We start from the raw sequence: 20,050 nt of genomic DNA, 5'->3' as shown, positions 1-20,050 counted from the left end.
CAAAGATATTAACATTTCTACCATTTTATTCATTTCCATCTCGGTATCTACAAATTGAAACTTAGTCTTAGTTTGAATTGAAATTAATAATAACCTTATAAGTATCATCTAAAACTTTTCATTCGGGTGTGATTATAATTCTCCATTATTTGGAGAATATCTAAGTCGTCTGTTCAAAAGCAATTCATAACTTATTGTAAAATCTGTTCAGCAGATTGCTGAGCTTAATAATATCTAAACAGCCACTTATCTCAAGCTTTATTAAAAGCTATATGTATTTTATCATTATATTTATTAGCTGATCGAACTGGGAATTTAAAAGCAAACCTAATATGCCAATCACTACATAGCGCTAGAACTTGTGCAGAGAACTCAATTAAGAATGGTCGATGAAACTATACAAACAAAGTTATACCTACAGAGGATTGTAAACAAGACGTGAGTTCGGAAGCATGTTAACATTCCTACATATAAGCGTTCTCATTTGAATTCCATCAATGCTACCAATCAATGCATGATTAGTCTAAGTCTATACGAGCATCGTTCAAGAGCCCTGAATTATACTTAGAGTGTTTCATGTTCCGCAACGATTCTACTAGATCCTCCATAGTGATAGCCGGGGCCTCGTCCAGCATTGGAGAACCAGCGGCGGATGGAATCGAAACCGCTTTACTACAGTTGCCGTTCATACCGTTTGTTTTTCCCAACTCGGCAGCGGCTGCCATTTCCTTACTCTTTTCTCTCATTACCTTCCGGATTCTGTAAACGGAAGCATTGCGGCACATTTCTCTCAGATCTGATCCCGAGTATCCGTTAGTCATGCGTGCCAGCTGGGCGAGTTCTATATCCTTCGCGAGTTTTTCCTGGCGCAGGATCAACTGCAAAATCTTCAAACGCTGTTCTTCGCTAGGCAACCCAATGTGAAACTGAGCCGGCATTCGACGCAAAATGGCTTTGTCCAAGTCCTGGGGCCGATTGGTAGCCCCCATAACAATGACGGTCGAGTCCGATTCGGTGTTCAAACCGTCCCACAACATCATGAATTGAGTTTTCATCATTGCGGTGGCCTCGTGATCGGAAGCATTACGCGCCCGCAGAAAAGAATCGATCTCGTCGATGAAGATGATGCACGGTTGGATTTTGACAGCCAGCGAGAATACGGCCGATGCCAGCTTTTGCGACTCGCCGTACCATTTGTCGGTGAGCATGGCGACGTCCAGATTGATGAACCGCATGCCCGCTTCCTTGGCCGTTGCTTTGGCGATCAGAGTCTTGCCGCATCCTGGAAGGTTATTGCATAAAAATTGGTTTAGGAAAATTCGGATGTGCTACAAGGTCTTACCTGGAGGTCCGTACAAAAGAACACCTTTCGGAGCTTGATACAACGCGGAAGCGGAGAACATATCTCGATGGCATACAGGAAAAACGAGGCTTTCCTTAATTTCCTGGCATACATGATCCAGCCCAGCAATGCTATCCCAACTGACCGCGATGTTTTCCGGAACAACAAGATGCGACGCAATAACGAGTTCGTAATCATTCAGGTTGGTCAATGCGCTGCTTTTGATGTTTGGGCCAAGTCTGTGAAGAGAATGAATGAAATCGAAACGTAAATTAAGAGTGTTAAATTATCGGTCATTCACAAATTTAAATCTTTTCAGGGTTAGTATTGATTAATTATGTTTTGATGAAGATATTGCTTCACGATTCTGGTGAACTTTGCTTTGAAAGCCCTACGAAGTTTCTGCGATTTAAAAACATATGTCCATTCTATTAAATTCAAATATTGCATATTAGTTTAGTAGCCATTGTTATATAGAGATCTATGACTAAATATAATTGTCAATAAACTATTCATTATTATCGAAACCACCAATCAATAAAGACGTGTTTTCTCTCCTACATTTGACGACGAGGATCAATTGGAAGATCTCCTCCGGAGCTTGGCCAATGGTAGATATAACAATGATGTTTTGCTTGTCGAGAAAAAAACGGACCACAAAATTGAGAGGAAAGGATGCTTGGTACTCTGAGGAATGATTTCACGTTGACTTTTGACACTACTCCTAGGGATGAAGTACTCATTAAGAAATTACTTTCTTTTCGAGAAACCCGGAGTTAGTGGTCAATCCTAAGACTGTGATAGAAATGAAAACTCAGAACACAATTACGAGACCTCTCCATTGAATGTCTCGAATAAAATGTGAGATTGACAAAATCTCACGGGCCATGGTTGTAGGGGAGTGGTTGTGATCGTTGAAGTTGAAGAGGTCATTCTTTGAAACTCTTACTTTAATGAGCCCTTCCTAAACCGATGGTAACGCTCTGTGCATGATACCAAGAATGGTTGAGAAGGAGAAAAACTTGAAAGTCTTACGAATAACTTTTGTGGGTAGCTCCGTTGTATCAGAATAGTGATTTAAGCCTATGATTTCCTTTTCTGGGTGGCGTCTAAAAATCTGAAACATTCCCGTTTGTTGAAGATGCAGAAGACTCGACTGCGTTACGGTGGGAGAAATGGCGAGAACGTGGAAGGACGTAGATGACCACGAAGAAAAATTCAAACGCTTGATGTTGTTCGGCACTGGCGGAGACAGAGGTGGGGCACCACACAATGCAATCACACTATTGTTTCCATAGGCTATTGTTCTTGCGCCAAGTGGTGCCCCACCAAATAACAATAGCTGGCTCCGCCAGTGTTGTTCGGTGGTCCGGATGTCCGCAAGAACATATCAAAAATTCAAATCAATGAAGACCATGTTTTGGGAAACCGATATCATGTAGCGACGCATATGCTTGACGACTATTTCGTCCCTCGAATATCTAAAGCGTATGAAAGACAGAAGTTTCGTCAAATGTTAGGGTAAAAGACCCAATAGTGGAGGAACTAAGCACGTTCCGCCATAGTTTCTTCGCTAAAACCACATCCATATTTCATGTCGCTTACCTTAAGTAGGGGAAGAGGCCCCAAAACGCCCCCCCGATGCAAAACGCCTTTTGTGGTTTTCCTCATATTTACCGTCATTAATATGTCCGTAACAAAACTAGATCTAAAATTATGTAGGATAGTCAACCCCGTGGCAAGACATGCTTTTCAGCGTAGCGAACATCTTCATGAATATGTCCAGCATACATTTTGAAAAGTACTTCTCCCGAATCGTGCGTTTACAAGCAACTACATTTTATCCAAACTATTGTTGGCTACATATTTTCAAATTATTCAAAAATAATACCAGCTATTATGGGCATGTAAATATAATCCTAAAACATCTTTCTGTACACCATTTATTTCATTTCAATTTCACTATTGAATGTTGTTCGAATTGCATCCCCGGACCATTTCAACTGTGATGCTCATCACAGTATAAACAATAATAATATCTTTTGTTTGATTCGGAGCGGGAGAACAAGTTACGAAATATGATTTCGTGTAGCGTTTGATTTCACCTATCGATTCACTCCAATTCGTTAGTTTATTATATTTTATCATCAAATAACATAATTCCCATGGTCAAAGATGGAAATCTTGCAAATTATTTCGAAAACAATTTTCAGATTTAACCAAAACAAATAGTAAACAAAACACATAGTGTTTATTTTCGTACAATAACAACGGACGGTAATGAGCTACCGTCCGTGGACATGGTGGCTATTGTCAAACCCCTTGTGGTAGTATAGGACGCCAGGGGGGTGAGGATAGTCGAAGAAAGTTTCAAAATAGTGCCTGGGAAGGTCGGAAAACCCGAAAATTTCCACATTTTGAAGAAACATCTAACATTTTGGCGAGGCAAAACGCCCTAGTGGCAATAACCTACAAAGTACGATAGTCTCCACGGACTATCCATACTAGAATGCTGATTCGCCGACGCGTGGTACTTTGTTCCCTAGGAGCTGCCAGCTAAAAGGCGTTTTGCCTCATGAGTTTTCCGGCAACAAAATATCACCACTTTTTTGAAATGTGAATATTATCAATATGATTGAGATTTTTGACAATTTTTGAATGGCATCAACTAGCTAACTTGTTTATCTGATGCATAATGTAAAAATACCCATGAATAGCGTTACAAATAAGACAATAGAGCAGTGTTTGCTTAGCTAGGGCATATTGCCCCCCCTTCCCCTACTTATCCAACAGCTCATCAATTATATTTTAAACGAAAAGTATGAGTGGAAAGTACTTGGAAAATTTTGCAGGGTAAAGTTACTTCGTGGAAAAGCATGTCGTGTCTTGACAAGATGTCTACGTGGATAACAGAAACACTACACCTACGTGTGTGTATGATGTTGATAGACAAGATCGCGTCTAGTTATGGTGAGCTATCTTGGCCTTTGTGATTACCTTGTAAAAGTCTACGTGAGTCTTGATCTACGTGATACCGTGTGAGTAAGATGAAAGATCTACGTGTATGGTATTCTACTACGTGTATATGATCGGAGACTATTGTATGTCTGGGTGCTGCGGATAGAGCCGCATTTCTGCGAGCAGAGGGATATTTTGAAATCACTCCCATAAACAAAATTATTTTGCAGTTACTTGGCTGTCAAACATTTCCCGCTCTTTGAATTTCTCTTTCCACGCTGCATGAGGGCGCACAAATGCGCTAGACTTTACATGACTTTACGATTGTTTACATACATTCATGCTCCAATCAGCTGCTGAATCTCGTGAAGTTTCGTAACGAGTGCTTTTTAGTTGCATTCCCACTAATTTTCCACTAGAAATATAATGTGAGAATATTTGTTACAAAGAATACAAAACTCAAACAAAGTTTATTTTTATTTTTTACCAAAATAATAACAATACTTCTCAATATTAGATCAGAAACGAACATAACCACAATCTTCAATGTTTGGCTCCGGCACAATAGAAAAATTTGGCTTCAGTTTGACAACCAAATCGATTCTATCCGCACCACTCAGTTGGATGTGTGATTAAAGATGTAACGATAAACTTCCTTCGTGCAACTTTATCGTTTTGAGAATCTGCGTGCAGATACATACACAAGTTATACTTTGTGAAAAAAAATAAGAAGTAGAATTTGTGTGATAAGGAAAAAGCTTGGAAAAAAACTTGAAGTTTTTTCTCTTTCTCTTCGTGAAATAACAGATGCAGCTGCAATGCCGGCGTTCAAATCTGGAACTGATCTTAGAAGTGATTGGTTGAAGTGGCGTAGAGCGTTTGAACGGTTCATAGTGATAGTGGCAAATGGCGTCGAAGACGATGACGATAAATACAATCTGTTGTTAGTGTTAGGAGGAATGGAACTGCAGACGTATTATGACAAAGTCGAGAAGCTCCATGTTGGAATCCCAACTGGAGAAGGAAGTTCAGATATAATAGTACTCAAATATGAGTCAGCAACTCTGTCATTGGAGAAGTACTTTGCAACTCAGCTCAACAAACGTTTCGAGAGACACATGTTTCGAGCGTTAAAGCAAGATGTAAGCGAGAGCTTTGATGATTTTGTCTTCAGATTGAGAGAACAGGCAAACCGCTGCCGCAAATTTTGTTGACCGCAAACCGCAAATTTTGTTGACATCGACGATATGATTGTTGACCAAATCATAGAAGGTTGTAGCTCTGTTGAGCTGAGAAAAAAATTGTTAACAGAGGAGAAGAATCTCTCTGAAGCATGATAGGTCGAACGATTGAAAATGTGCAAAAGCAGACTAAACAATACAATTCCTCACCTTCCGGATTGGAAGGGACAGCACTGGTTCAGAAAGTTTTCCATAGAGAGACGCCCTCGACGTCAGGTAAATCATTCCAGAGCAATGCCAGGAGGTTTAACAATTGTGGTCGACATGGACACATCGCCAAAGATGTTCAGAGATGTGCGACTAGAGAGGCGAAGTGTCATAATTGCAGGACAAAAGGTCACTTCAAAATCTGTTGCCAGAAAAGGAAGTCTACGGAACCTCAAATGCGAAGCGTAGAGTACAAGCGGTCGAAAATTGTGAACAGAAATCCGAAAACGGAGTGTTTTATGTAAGCCAGGATGATGACGAGTCAGAAGTATTGATATTCCTTGTAGGAGGGGTGAGCACAATTATGGTGGTGAATTCTGGATCTCCAGCGAATATAATGAAAGAGTGCACATACAAGAAGCTGAAGGAGTCTGGTGCTAAGATGTTGAACGAGAGGGATGCGGCTAGTATGAATCCACAGTTGGAGGGTTTCGCTTCGAAGGAAAAAAAATCGTTTTTCGATCGCATTCGAAGCAGAAGTAACGACACCGGGGGAAGAAAACGGTATATGGGCCCACTTCCTTGTAGCGCCAAGGGAGCAGACCAACCTATTGAGCAAATCAACCGCTTATGCTCTTGGAGTACTAAAGATCGGCTACAATATTAATATGGTAAACGAGATCGGTCAAGCTCAATTACAAGAATTTCCGAAAACTCCGGAGGTGGCACTGAAAATTCAAATCGACGAAACGGTTACTCCAGTAGCTCAAGCTGCTAGGCGTCTACCGATAGCTATGGAGGCAGATGTCGAGAAGGTAAGTCTAAATTGAGAAAAATGTGAAAACAAACAAATAGGGGAGATGACGGTTTTGGCAGGTTTTGTTCTATTATTGTCAGGGGGGTTTTATTGACCAAATTGTATAAAATTTGGCCACAATATTCTTTGATATGCAAAGAATGTAGAGTCCAAATTTGAGCATAATTAGTTATTGAAAACCCCCCAGACAATAATAGAACAAAACCTGCCAAAGCCGTCATTTCCCCTACTGAATAAACATAAATTAATAAATAAATCGATCAAATTGAACAGGTCATTCAGGAGTTATTGGATAAAAGCATAATTGAATCGATTGAATGATTCTTGGCGATTATTGAATCGATTAATCATTGTATAGTAATCGATTCAACATTAATCGATTATCACAACGATGAATCGATTAATCGAAGTAGTCGATTAATTTGCGACATCTCTAGTGCCAATCCGAAAGCCAGACAGTAAAATAAGGCTATGTGTCGATATGCGGGAAGCTAACCGTGCTGTACTACGAGAAAATTACCCCATGTTGAATATTGATGCAACAATTGCATCAATTCACAAAGTTTCAAAGCTGTCTAAAATTGATTTAGAATCAGCATATTATCACTTTGAGTTGAAGTCCCATAGTCGAGATATAAAGACTTTCGCCTCCAGAAGTGGGGTCTACAGATTTCGTCGACTCATGTTTGGAATAAAATCAGCTCCTGAATTATTTCAACGTGCCATGGAAAATTTATTCCGAGGCATCAATGGGTTAGTCGTATTCATTGATGATTTTCTCATACACGGAGAAACAGAGCAAGATCATGACCGTACACTGCGAGAAGTAATGAAGCGTCTTAATGAACTGAATTTGAAAATGAATAAAAAAATCATTGTTCGGCGTTCAAGAAGTGACGTTTTTGGGTCACATCATGTCCTCCGATGGAATACGACCAACTGATGACAAGGTTAAAGCAATACTTGATCTCCGACCACCGAAAAATTTGACTGAGTTAAAATTTTTGATGGGAATGATCAGCTTCGTCGGGAAATTCATTCCAAATCTTGCCACTCTGACAGCAAATATCAGACAGCTTATGGTCAAAAATGTTAAATTTGATTGGACACAAGAACACATCAAAGAACTTAACCAAATCAAGGATATACTTGGTGAAGTTAAATCCTTGAGTTTAGACAATCCAGAAGACGAAACTATTCTAGTAACAGATGCGAGTCCAGTTGGAATCGGTGCTATTTTACTGCAAGTTAAAAACGGTATTTCTCGTGCAGTATATTGTGCATCAAGAGGTCTAGCTTCACGCGAAAGAAAATATTGTCAAACGGAGAAGGAATGTTTTACAATCGTGTGGGCTTTGGAAAAACTGTATATGTACTTGTATGGCAAACATTTCACGTTGATCACCGATTGCAAACCGCTACAGTATCTGTTCAATCGAGTTCGTTCTAAACCTTCAGCAAGGATTGAAAGATGGATTCTTAGACTACAGGCTTTCGATTTCACAGTGAAGTATGAACCCGGAGACAAAAACTTGGCTGACGCATTTTCACGGTTGCCTGTCATCGATGATTCAGAAGACGCAGGAGATATTGATGTAGTCAGTTGGTTAATGAAAGAAATGATGCCTTCAGCGTTAACTATACGAGAAGTCGAACAGGAGAGTTTTTATAAGATGAAACATTGATACTAGTTCGAGAGGCAATTTCATCAGGGGTCTGGGATAGTGTTCCTATGCAGTACCGAGGAGCCACAATCAAAGATGATCTTATTGAGTATGGCAATTTGATACTGAGAGGAGATAGAATTGTAATACCAAGTAGTCTTCAGGAGAAAACAGTTCAACTTGCTCATCGAGCACATCAGGGTAGTACAGGGATAAAGACACATTTGAGATCCAAGGTATGGTTTCCGGAAATGGATAAACTGATTGAAAAAGTTGTCAGCAACTGCAAACCCTGTAAAATGACATCGCTGCCCGATAGACCGAATCCAATCCGACGTTGTCCAACGAAGCCGTGGCAAGATCTTGTGATGGACTTTAAAGAAGGTTTACCTGCTGGAAAATCACTCCTAGTAGTCGTTACACGAGTCGCTTTATTCAAATTCAATCGATGAAACCAGCTACATCCCAACAAGTGATTAGCTCTTTGCTAAAAATGTTTGCTAGTTTTGGCGTACCTCGTTCGATAACGGCCGACAATGGCCCACAGTTTAGGTCGGCTGAAATGCAACAATTCTGCAAAATCATCCACCTGAATCTTTCGACGCCGTACTGGCCGGAACAAAATGGGGCAGCGGAGCGGCAAATGAGAAATTTGGGAAAAAGAGTGAAAATTAGCTTGATCCAGGGGACAGACTGGGAAGCTGATTTGCTGGACTATTTGCTGGTGTACCACTCTACACCACAGGAAACGACGGGAATTTCACCGGGCCAGATGATGTTTGGCCGCGAGATGAGAAATGCTATTCCGTCAATTGGCCAATCTGATACTCTTAATTGGGAAGGAGCGAGGGATCGCGATATGCTTTGAAACTTGGAGCATTAGAACCTAGATTTTGTGCCGAAGAATACGAGGTTATTAGTGTAAATGGGGGAGAAGTAAAGGTAAAATCAAGGAGAAGTGGAAATATCTATGTGCGTAACAGTAGTCATTTGAAAAAGCTAGGAGGGGTAGATACATCATCACAGGACCGTTCATAAGATATAACAGGAAGCGAGTTAAATAAAGAAATAAGAATCAGAAGAGAAATGAGTAAAGCTCAGTAAGCGGAAATGCCAAAACGGTATGACGATTATGTTTTATAAGATGTTTCTCGAAGTAGGTTTAAACATTGAAACAACAAAGCGAGGATTAAAGACATCGAATAATAGGAAATGTATGTTTGTTTCATTTTCTGAAAACAAGGAGAGATGTATCGGATGTACAGGTATTGGTCATACTAAGTCACATCAGGTATATATGCATTATTGGTGGTAGGTATAATATCGTGTTACGAGTAGAGCTGTGCGCAGACGCGCCGCGGCCGCCGACGATTTTCATGCGCCGCCGCCGCCACAATTTTTGACCGGCGCGTGTTGACCGCGCCGCCGGTGAATTTTGGGCGCGCCATTGAAATAATTTAAGTTAAGAATTTCTATTAAGATTTCTTCTTTTACATTTATTAGCCTCTATTAGATATATTAGCCTCTATTTGAAGTAAAACATGCTCTGTTTGTTCCTTCTGAACTTACTGTTAGTGATGCTTTGGATCATATAGCATTTGACTTTTTGCTTAAGGGTTATCCAATTTGATTATTTAGTCAATTTTACTGGATTTTGCCGAGCTGTAAAACCAGCAATCCATCCAGCAACATTTATTTTGCTGGTTTTCCAGCAAACATGAAAATCATAAAAATGACAGTTGCAGAGCTGTATTTTCAGCAATGTTGAAAATGGTTTGCTGAACGGTCAGCAAAACAGAAATCAAAATAATTTGCTGTATTTTCAGCTTTCCTGAAATATCAGCACAATGAATTGAAAAGCGAAAAGCGTATAAAATTAATAATTTATCAATTAGAAGAATAAGGTAATCTTTCTTGACATGTATCAGTTATCAAGAAATTAAGAAATAAAGTTGTAATCGATTTTCACTCGATTGACTGCTGATACTTGCCGGGAAATAACCTCATTGTCGATATTTATGTTTCATCCGTGTATTTTTATTTTCAAACATTGTAAGTACAGCTTATTGAAACCTAACCATGGCATCGCGTGCTTTAAAATAACCGTAGTTCTCTGAGTCTAATATCTAGATGATGGACTGCACTTCTGGATTAAAAAGCAGCTTACATTTAAACACGCGGAAATGATGCAAAAATTGTGTCCGAGATGGTAGCAGTGTTCTTTTCGCGTATGTTTATCACTGACACATGACTTCAATTTGACAGATGAGCATGATTTCTGGATTTCCAGCAATAATATGACTTTTGCTGGCTTTCAGCAAACGAAATTATTGCTGGTTTATAACCAGCAAACTGTTTTGCTGGAACGAGAAATGAAAATTTGGTGTGAAGGAAATTTTCGGAAGACCTGGAGTAAAATAATTTTTGAGAGCATATCATATTTGGTTCTTACAAAAGATATTTTAGTTACTAGATAAAGATTGTCGCTTCGGTTCCCTTTGTTCTGCTGTCCGAAACATGTGTGGTACATACCTGTCAAATCGTATGGATTTGCCTTCTTTGACATTTAGCTCCCCTATCCTCGCCACGCCAGCACAAGATGTTCCGGACAGCGACGACAGCGACAATCTTTATCTAGTAACTAAAATATCTTTTGTTCTTACGCATTATGCATTTTGAAACAGAGATAACAGCCGTTTACATACACCTGCAGACCTTCATGCCTAAGCTCCAGGAAATGGGTAAACTGTAATGGGAAAGTGGTTGAACTTGTTTTTGTGAAACCTAGACCAACATTTGAAAAGGCCGTAACATCCAAATTCTATTTCTTCTGATTCTTCGTCCACATATATGTTGACGAAGAATCAGAAGGAATAAATTTTAGATTTTATCAAATGTTGGTCTTTAAATTTACTTAAAGCAATAGACTTTTTCTATTTAATGTAGGGAATTTCGTTTAGCTTTTTTTGTGGAAAGTCCAATTCAATTCTATGGACCACACAGCATAAACGAATAAAAAAAGGAAGCAGCTCTCAAGAAGCTCAAGGTCTATACTTCAGGCAATTCTTGTATGGACTGGGATGCATATTTGTTTCTATATCGGTAAGGATGAGTCTTTTCTAATTATTATAAAAATTGGAAAACGATCCGTTGCGCTTGATATTTTACTTGCTCAAGAGAAGCTTAGAAAATGAAAAGATTCTGGATCATTGTATTTGAACGTTTAGTTTCTTAATCGAACTCAATACAGAATTAGCTCTCGTCTCCAACCACAAAATTTTCTCGCTACGCCACTAATTTGCCAGATGTGCTAACGTTTTTAAAGAAATCTGATCGTGTAACTGAGGATAGACATGATGTAATGTGCCATCAATGACAATGGCAATGACAAAACCATAATTGAGCCATTTCACACGTAAGAGAGCTAGACATATTTTTGAGCATCTTTTTACATAATTGGTATCAAACCAGGAAATCCTCCAGGTACATTTTTGGCTAACCCTTCCTGGGAAAAATTTCTTATCTCGGAACTCTGGAAAATTCATTTCTGAAATTCTAGGAACTCCGCTATTAACGATTCTTCATGCAGAAGTTCTGGGGATTCAAGACTCCTCCTAGAATTCGGGAGTTTTCACACTAAGAATTTTGAGGAATTGATCCGTTAAGAATTTTGGACCCTTTAATTTTGAAAAATTCCTACCACCTAATAACTCTGGGAATTGCTCTCTCACGAAATATAAGGAAATCTTCTTCAATCAATGATTGGAAATATCTTCTGCTTGTATTCTGGGTAATTCCTTCGATAGGACTTACTAAAAATTCCTTCTACAGTGAACGTTCGCTAATTGGGTTTTTTCTAGTTGGGGCGCTTTTTAGTTGGGGGTTCGATAATTGGGGCGAAACCCAATTAAAAAGCAGCTAAACGTCAAAATGTGATGTAAAAAACGCGTTGACGTCTTGTTTCCGTGTTTGGCGGGATCGATATTTTCTGGCGGGTAAAATTTTCCTTTGTTCAATGCAAAAAGTAAACAACATTGACGCTTGTCAAAACGCCCCAATTAGCGAACGCCATTCGCTAGTTGGGGTGAGGTCGTGCCCCAATTAGCGAACGATCACTGTACTAGAATTCCAGTGAAATTGTAAGGCAACGGTGATTTATACTCTCAGTTTTTTAATTCACTCCAAGAATTCCTTATCCATGAGTTTTAGGGATTTCCTTGTCCAGAAGTTCTGAGGAATGAATAATACGTATCCTAGTATTTCTGTACGAGAAACTCCTGGAAAATTTCCATATCAGTTCCTGTAAATTTTTGCAGAATTTCTAAGAATTTTCTTCTCTGAAATTTTCTCGTCTGACCTTTTTTGTTGACATTACAACCCCCATTTGAAAATTGCCGTATCACAGCTTGGTGTTCATCAAGCACTTCTACAGTTCTTATCTGCGAGGTTTCTAACTAGATTCACTATTTTTGCATTCCTGTGCCAACACTAGCACGATGATGCTCATAGGTATAGGGAAGAACCAAAAAAACGTATACTGTACCATGAAATTTATACTTTCTATATGGCCTTGCTTTGTGGTCGGCAGGATAAGAAAGGCATAATTTTGGGTTTGACAGTATTTTTACTAGAAATTAAGAACCCTTCCGGACGAACTGTTGAAGAAATTCATGAAGAAATTTCAAAAAGAATTCCTGGAGAGAAAGTACAGAAATCCCTAAAGAAATTTTAAAAGGAATCTTGGGTGCATTTTCCCATTGTATTCCTGAAGGTTTAAAAGCGTACAATATAAATTATGTTTATTGCTATTAATGCACGAGACATGCAAATAATTGGTAGCCCTTCATAGCCTAGCGGTAAGATGCGCGGCTATAAAAATGGTAACTTGGCTTAGAAACCTCGCGGTTAATAACTGTGAAAGTTCTGAATGAACACTAAGAGCGAGGCGGCAATGTCCCAGTGGGGGATGTAATACCAATAAGAAGAAGAACATGCAAATAATATTCAACACCGTAGAAATGATAAATTTGAATCGCGCCGATTCGAGCCACCGCCGCCGCCGCCGCCGAGAACACCCGCGGCGTGGCGCCGGCTAAGCCGCCGCCGCCGTTAGAAAATTGCGTTCACGTCGCCGCCGGTTCTAAGTGGATCGGCGCACAGGTCTAGTTACGAGCAGTAGATACATATATGTATTGGTGTCACTGAAAGGTGTAGGTAATGATATATACGACTAGCAACGCGATACTCGAGGCAGTTGAAGAGCTATAGTGATTGCGGAAGGTTGACTCAGGAGGGGGGCTACCCCAAATGGCATAATGCCGTTTGGCATAAGTCCGTTTGGCATAATGCCATTTGGCATAACGAGTTGAATAGCCAGGGGCCATTTGGCATAAAGACCATTTGGCATAACGACCGTTTGGCATAATAAAGAAAAATAGTCATAATGATTTTAGGGCCATTTGGCATAACGACCATTTGGCATAAATATTAAAAGAATTATAAAAACTCTAGGAAGAAGCTCAATTTACATCTGTATTATTGCCTTTTTCTGGGCATATGCGTATTTTAAGGAGTGATTTACTTTTACTCCTAACGGGTGGCAACCAAAAAATGGGATTAAAAAAAATGGCTCGGGATAAAAATACAAAGAAGTACAGTTTAATCTGATATATGTTATACAAAGAGTTGTCCTTAGTCTTCATACTTAGACTAATGAATATTGGCATATTTTCCGTGGTTCGCCGTGCTGCTTCTGATCCTGCTTATGAGTTGCTTCGTGGCTTTCTTTTGCCTTATTCCGGGTAAATGCGTACTTTTAAAGAAGGAATCATCTACTCTTTTGCTTCATCCCGGGCAAATGCGTACTTTGAAAGAAGGAGTCATCTACACACTTAACTCAATTTACCGTATTCGGTAAATTTTACCGAATTCTCAACAGCAGAACTGTTCGGTAATTATTTTACAGATTTTTTGTAATTTTTTCCATTGTTCAACTGTCAAAATCACCGAAAATCAGTAAAATTATTTACCGAACAGTTCTGCTGTTGAGATTTCGGTAAAATTTTACCGACTTCGGCGATTTATTTTAAGTGTGTACTCTTTTGCTTCATCCCAGGCAAATGCGTATTTCGAAAGAAGGAGTCATCTACTCTTTTGGCTTCATCCTGGGCAAATGCGTACTTTTAAAGAAGGAGTCATCTACTCTTTTGCTTCATCCCGGGCAAATGCGTACTTTTAAAGAAGGAGTCATCTACTCTTTTGCTTCATCCCGGGCAAACGCGTATTTTAAAAAAATGAATCATTTACTCTTTTGCCTTATTCCGGGTAAATACAAAGGAGTCATCTATTCTTTTGCTTCATCCCGGGCAAATGCGTACTTTTAGAAGAAGTCATCTTCTTTTTTGCTTCATACCGGGCAAATACATAGTCGCAATCGTAAACAATGCCTTTTCCTGCAAATTTCTCAACAACTAGGACTGCTCCCAGGTAACAACCACTTGGAACTGGTGGTGCTCCGCGCCTTCTATCAAACAGAAGTGGAAAATATCGCCAGAAGTCTTTAATCTTCCTGAAATCAGCAGTAGAAGTCAATGTTTACGTTTGCGACTTTCGCCCTCATGAAACAGCAATGTCGATATATTTCTACGATTAACCTTTTTTGTGCCAAATGGTAGTTTTGCTACCCGTTGTATTTAATTCATTTTTCGAGGATTATGCCAAATGGTCATTATGCCAAACGGTCGTTATGCCAAATGGCCTCGAGGTACCCAACAAATTATGCCAAATGGTCTTTATGCCAAATGGCCTTTAGACATTTAAATCGTTATGCCAAATGGCATTATGCCAAACGGCCTTATGCCAAACGGCATTATGCCAAATGGCATAAGTCTAAATGGCCCCCCCTCAGGAGGCACGTCCCGAGACGGATTCAGTTCGGCTGATGATCTATCGTCCGAATCGCAGACGATACACCTGTACTGCCGCTAACCGCAAGTCGAGCACATCTGTATATGGGCCTCCATATACAGATGTGCTCGACTTGCGGTTAGCGGCAGTATAGTACCACATTACTGGTCAAGGTATTTCAGTTTCACGTTCAAAATTAGAAGCAATTGAGAAAATGGAAAGACCAAAATCAGTTGAAGAATTACGAAGTTTTTTGGGATTGATAAATTTTGTTCACCGCTATATTCCGAACTTAGCCACGATAACATACGATAACTCTAAATTTATTGACACGAAAAGGCACACCATTTGTTTGGGAAACAATACACCAAGAAAAATTCAATCTGATAAAGAATATCTTACTCAAGAAAGACATATTCAGTTTCTATGACCCAAAGGACGATACGTACATTATTGCAGATGCTAGTCCAGTCGGACTCGGTGCCGTATTAGTACAAAGGAGATCATCTGGAGAAAATTGTATTATTTGCTTTGCATCTAAAACCTTGACATCAACAACCACTGAACAAAAGTATGCGCAAACCGAACGCGAAGCTCTTGCTCTTGTATGGGCATGCGAAAAGTTCCATTATTATCTATGCGGAAAATATTTTTAGTTGGTCACCGACCATAAGCCATTGGTTGCCATTTTTTGAGAAAAATTGAAGCCTTCACCACGAATTGAAAGGTGGAAACTACGGTTGATGGCTAACTAACTCCTACATTCAATACTCAGCAGTATTTGGCTACAAAGAGATATGGGACAAGATTGCATCTGCAGAATACAGATACCGGAGTAATCTGTAATGCAACGTACACACCAGTCAAGCGGTTTGACGAACATTGACTCCGCCCCCAAGAAAACGCTTCGGTTGCTGCTTTGTTTGAACGTGTGTGAAGTTGTTCGAACAACCATTTGACAGTTGGCGGCTCGGTTGGAAAAAAATAAAACGGTTTGATTTTGGTTTGAGTTGTCGGGGGTGGAGTCAAGGTTCGCCGAACATGTTTGAGCATTTGTAGTGAAGTTGCACGAACCCCCATATATTTTTTGATTGTTGATGCTCAAGTTGGCGCTTCGGTCGTTCGTGTGTGATATTGTTGGTCGAATAAATTGATTGTTCGTGGTGCTGTTGGTAAAACTTGATGGATGTTTGAACAAACGAGAGGTGGAGTGAATGTTGGTCGAACTGCTTGACCGTGTGTACGTTCCATAACAGGCATGAAAACCATGCGAAGGAAATTATTTGTCAGAATCCGCTTCTTAACCAAAACTCGCGAAATCAGAATCTACTCCAAAATGGTATCTTAGTTAAATATATTATATTTTTTTTATTTGAAGAAAATTTAATGTTATTTATACCAGAGTCTATTATATAGAGTTGCGCAAAGAGGATCTTCTTACTCTTATTCTGAAGGATGCTCTTGTTATTATGTTGAAAACTTTCTTTTTTGTTCAACCCTTCAAGTGACTTCACGAAAGTGATCACTTCTGAAGCTTTTTAATTCGATAACCAAAGTCACCTACAGAGTGCAAACACATGAGCAACAAGAAGCAACTTTATTGGGGGGTGTATTGAAGTTTTTTGAAGCTGTTTCTAGAACAAATCTAATACATTTCAATTCATGAGTTTTAATTCGTTATAATAATCATCAGGCGATAACAATACTTCCGCCTTACCAACAAGCATTTGCTTACTTTGCTCGATAGGTAGACGGTTTGACCGGTTTGACAGTTCAATAGGTAGATTTGGCTTCACTCTTTGCGTAACTCTATATATAATAGACTCTGATTTATACAATCTATTTCAGATGATCTAGATGCCAAAATCACAGTCACACCTGAATAAAACGAGGAACAACAAAAGAAAGAACCAAAAAGCTAATCGAAAACGATCCGGTGCAGCTTCAGTATCAGAAGTGCAGAGATCAACTGGAAGAACAAAACGGAGACTAGCTCATCTAGATGATTATAAATTATATACCCTAACTTCAAACTATTATAATAAATATTAAGTAATGAAAAAGGGGAGAGAATGTAGGATCCCAGTAGTCATTGCTATATAGAGATCTATGACTAAATATAATTGTCAATAAACTATTCATTATTATCCAAACCACCAAGCAATCAAGACGTGTTTTCTCTCCTACAACTAGGGTCACTTATTTTATTACCGTGGAAGTACCATATTTGACGCAGGTCCAAACTTGGCGCACTCTCATATCAAATGATTCATAAAACTTATTTTCGCCAAAAATATATCTAAGATTCAAGCTAGATGGCTTTATTTGCTCTTCTTCTTTGCATATATGGCAGAAAATGCATATTATCGATGAAGAATTAACTTATCCAAATAAAATATTTTTTTGCTCGCAAAATGACTTTTGTGAGAATTTTCGACCACTACCTACAAATAACTAAGTATTATGAGTAAGCTTTTCCTTTTATGACGAAAATTGCAACATTCGAACGCATTTTTCAACCTAAAATGTTCTGCGTCAAATTAGGCTCACAATTCATTTTGATGTTCCTAATTAACTTTATCAGACGAATATAAAATGCAGTGCATAGAAACCTCAATAATACTCTTAGGAAAAGCAATATGTATTCATTTTATTTTAACTAAAACTCTACTACTTACAATATTAATCAACATTGGATTATTTCACTGTGTCCAACCCATGGTAGTATGCCTTATGCTGTCTTCGATTTTGATGCGTTTTTTTTTACACGGCATTTTGGTAATTATGGTAAATAATTCTCGCGAGAAAATAATATTACAGTCAAACCTCCATGAGTCGATGTTCCATGACTCGATATCGACTCATGGAAGCAAATTATGCCATACTTAAAAAATATTTCTGGGTTACTGTGATGGTCCCTTCAAACAGCTATCCAAGGATGTTCTATTCCACTCCTCGATATTTCCATGAGTCAATGGTCCCTTCGATATCGACTCATGGAGGGTTGACTGTATATAATAAATTAGTATCATACAATTCAATTTACTTTCTCTGTACGAAATTCTAACAGGCCAAAAACTGAACACATTTTCAATTAATAACTCTATTGCTATGCAAGCTACTAGTCAGGCAACCATGAATAGGAAATCAAACAAAAATATGCCTGACTTTCTTATACAAGCTGTATATAGACGGATACCGAAGTTGGATTTTTCTCCAGATACAGGCAACTTTCCCAACTTCGAAAGTAGTGCGCTGATTTTGCCTAAAGATGCGCTAAACAACGCATCAATTAGTTTGACAGATAAAACTTCGGAAGAAAGTTCGGTTCGGAAGTCCCGACTTTCGAATTCTAAGTTGGTGCTCCGCCGACAATATCTGCCGGTCAAGTAGCATTTGCATATTGGTAGCTTCAACGTTGTTCTAAAAGGGTTCATATACAGGTTGCGTTCCTTGTATCCGTCTTAGTCTATAGATTTAAAATTGCAGATTACCAAAGAAAGTGGTTTTTATTATAAATGTAACAGGCTGGTTATGCAATGAAATGTCAAAGTTAGTTCTCCCGTGTATGTTTTGACATGACTCTTACACCTAATTGAGAAGCATTTTGATTGATGTGTAGGGTACATGAAGATGAAACTAGCAAAACACTTACATGCCACAAAGCATATAACTTGCAGAACAACTGAACAAAAATAAATGAAATGCTCCTTTGTAAAATTAATTTACTTGTTATTTTATACCGTGCAAAGTTCTTTTGCACTGTCATTATATAATAAAAAAAAAATAAAGCGTTTATTTGATTGAGTTTTAACATAATTTCAAAGTGCGTCAAATTAGGAACAACTTTGCGTCAAATAAGGAACATGTTTCAATTAGTGCGTCAAGTTGGGCACCTCAAGTACCACATAAAAACACATTAAAAAACTAAGAAATAAACTTATATTTCACAGTTTCATTATTTGTACGCATTCTATAATAGTAGAATGCTCGTTATGCAGAATATTAAGCGAATCCATTTTGCAATTATTTTTTAAATGATTCTTCTCAAAATTTTCTTAACTGCGTCAAATATGGTGCCTCCACGGTACGCTGTTTTTTATGCAGTTTCGATTTACGCGAAACATATTCCCCGCATAAAAATGACTTGCGATTTTTTTTCAAATTTCAAGGAATTTAAGCCAAATTTATTCTTCAAATACAATTTGATATTTATATTTCTATGAAAGTGACATGATAAACGACAGCACTACTCATAAGAAAGGACAAAACTAACTTCGCTTCCAGCCCTGACTCATTCATCAAAAGAAAAACACAAAACACCGTTCGATGCCCAATTGCAGCTAGGTATATCAATCAACATTACATAACAAAATGAAGAAACTGCATTCGAGGCGCCGCATTCCTAAAATAAATGCCCCAGTCCCAGACGGGGACAACATGCAGACGACTTTTGGACTTTCAACCTTCCCTTCCCGATCGAGATGTCGTCGTCGTCATTGTCCCCAACATGATTCAGTAATGCACTCACTTTCTCAGAATATCCTCCGCCTTCTCGATGGCCTTTTTCTTGCTCTTGTTGGTGGGGTCCAGGTTCTTCATGAGCCATTTCGCCGAATAGTAGGTTACGATGGACACTAACGAAATTCGCAGCACGAACTGCACCACCTCGTTGCGGGTGATGCTCGATCCGGACATGACGACGGAACGGAACTGTGCGATGTCACTACTTCAAATCCAAAATTGATTCCGCTCGAATTACGATGCGAATCGATTGAAACTGTGTTCTGCACTCTTATGAAATTATTAGAAGATTTTGTTTCGTCAGAACAGCAAAAATCAGGAAAAGCAACACACGATGAAGGAAATTTTTCTTCGCGATTTCAGATTCTGACGTTTGTGTCTGTCATGATGACTCTCATGACAGCTGGCAGTTACCTTGCGTTACCGTTTCACGTGTTGCAAAATTCCATTT

At 38.9% G+C, this 20,050-nt stretch overlaps 1 protein-coding gene across 1 annotated transcript; it reads right to left on the bottom strand.

Annotated features, from left to right (window-relative positions):
* Window positions 1-8: 8 nt before the first annotated feature.
* Window positions 9-19,981, bottom strand: LOC134212437 (outer mitochondrial transmembrane helix translocase-like). Its single transcript, XM_062690295.1, has 3 exons — window positions 19,607-19,981; window positions 1,343-1,581; window positions 9-1,282 (listed from the first exon to the last, which is right to left on the bottom strand). Exons 1-3 carry the CDS (start codon window positions 19,771-19,773, stop codon window positions 519-521), a joined length of 1,170 nt encoding a protein of 389 aa, XP_062546279.1. The 5' UTR covers window positions 19,774-19,981; the 3' UTR covers window positions 9-518.
* Window positions 19,982-20,050: the final 69 nt, after the last annotated feature.

This window comes from Armigeres subalbatus, chromosome 2, assembly GCF_024139115.2.
Source record: "Armigeres subalbatus isolate Guangzhou_Male chromosome 2, GZ_Asu_2, whole genome shotgun sequence".
Classification (NCBI taxonomy): Eukaryota; Metazoa; Arthropoda; class Insecta; order Diptera; family Culicidae; genus Armigeres; species Armigeres subalbatus.
The sequence above is the reverse complement of the archived record's forward strand: the minus strand, read 5'-3'. Positions and strand labels throughout refer to the sequence as shown.

Excerpts from the sequence above, each read along its gene's own strand:
- LOC134212437 (XM_062690295.1), bottom strand. The coding sequence starts at position 19,773 with ATGTCCGGATCGAGCATCACCCGCAACGAGGTGGTGCAGTTCGTGCTG. Across the intron at positions 1,582-19,606 it reads GCGGAGGATATTCTGAGAAA|ACTTGGCCCAAACATCAAAA; the intron begins GTGAGTGCATTA and ends TTCTCTTCACAG. Across the intron at positions 1,283-1,342 it reads TCTTTTGTACGGACCTCCAG|GATGCGGCAAGACTCTGATC; the intron begins GTAAGACCTTGT and ends ATAACCTTCCAG.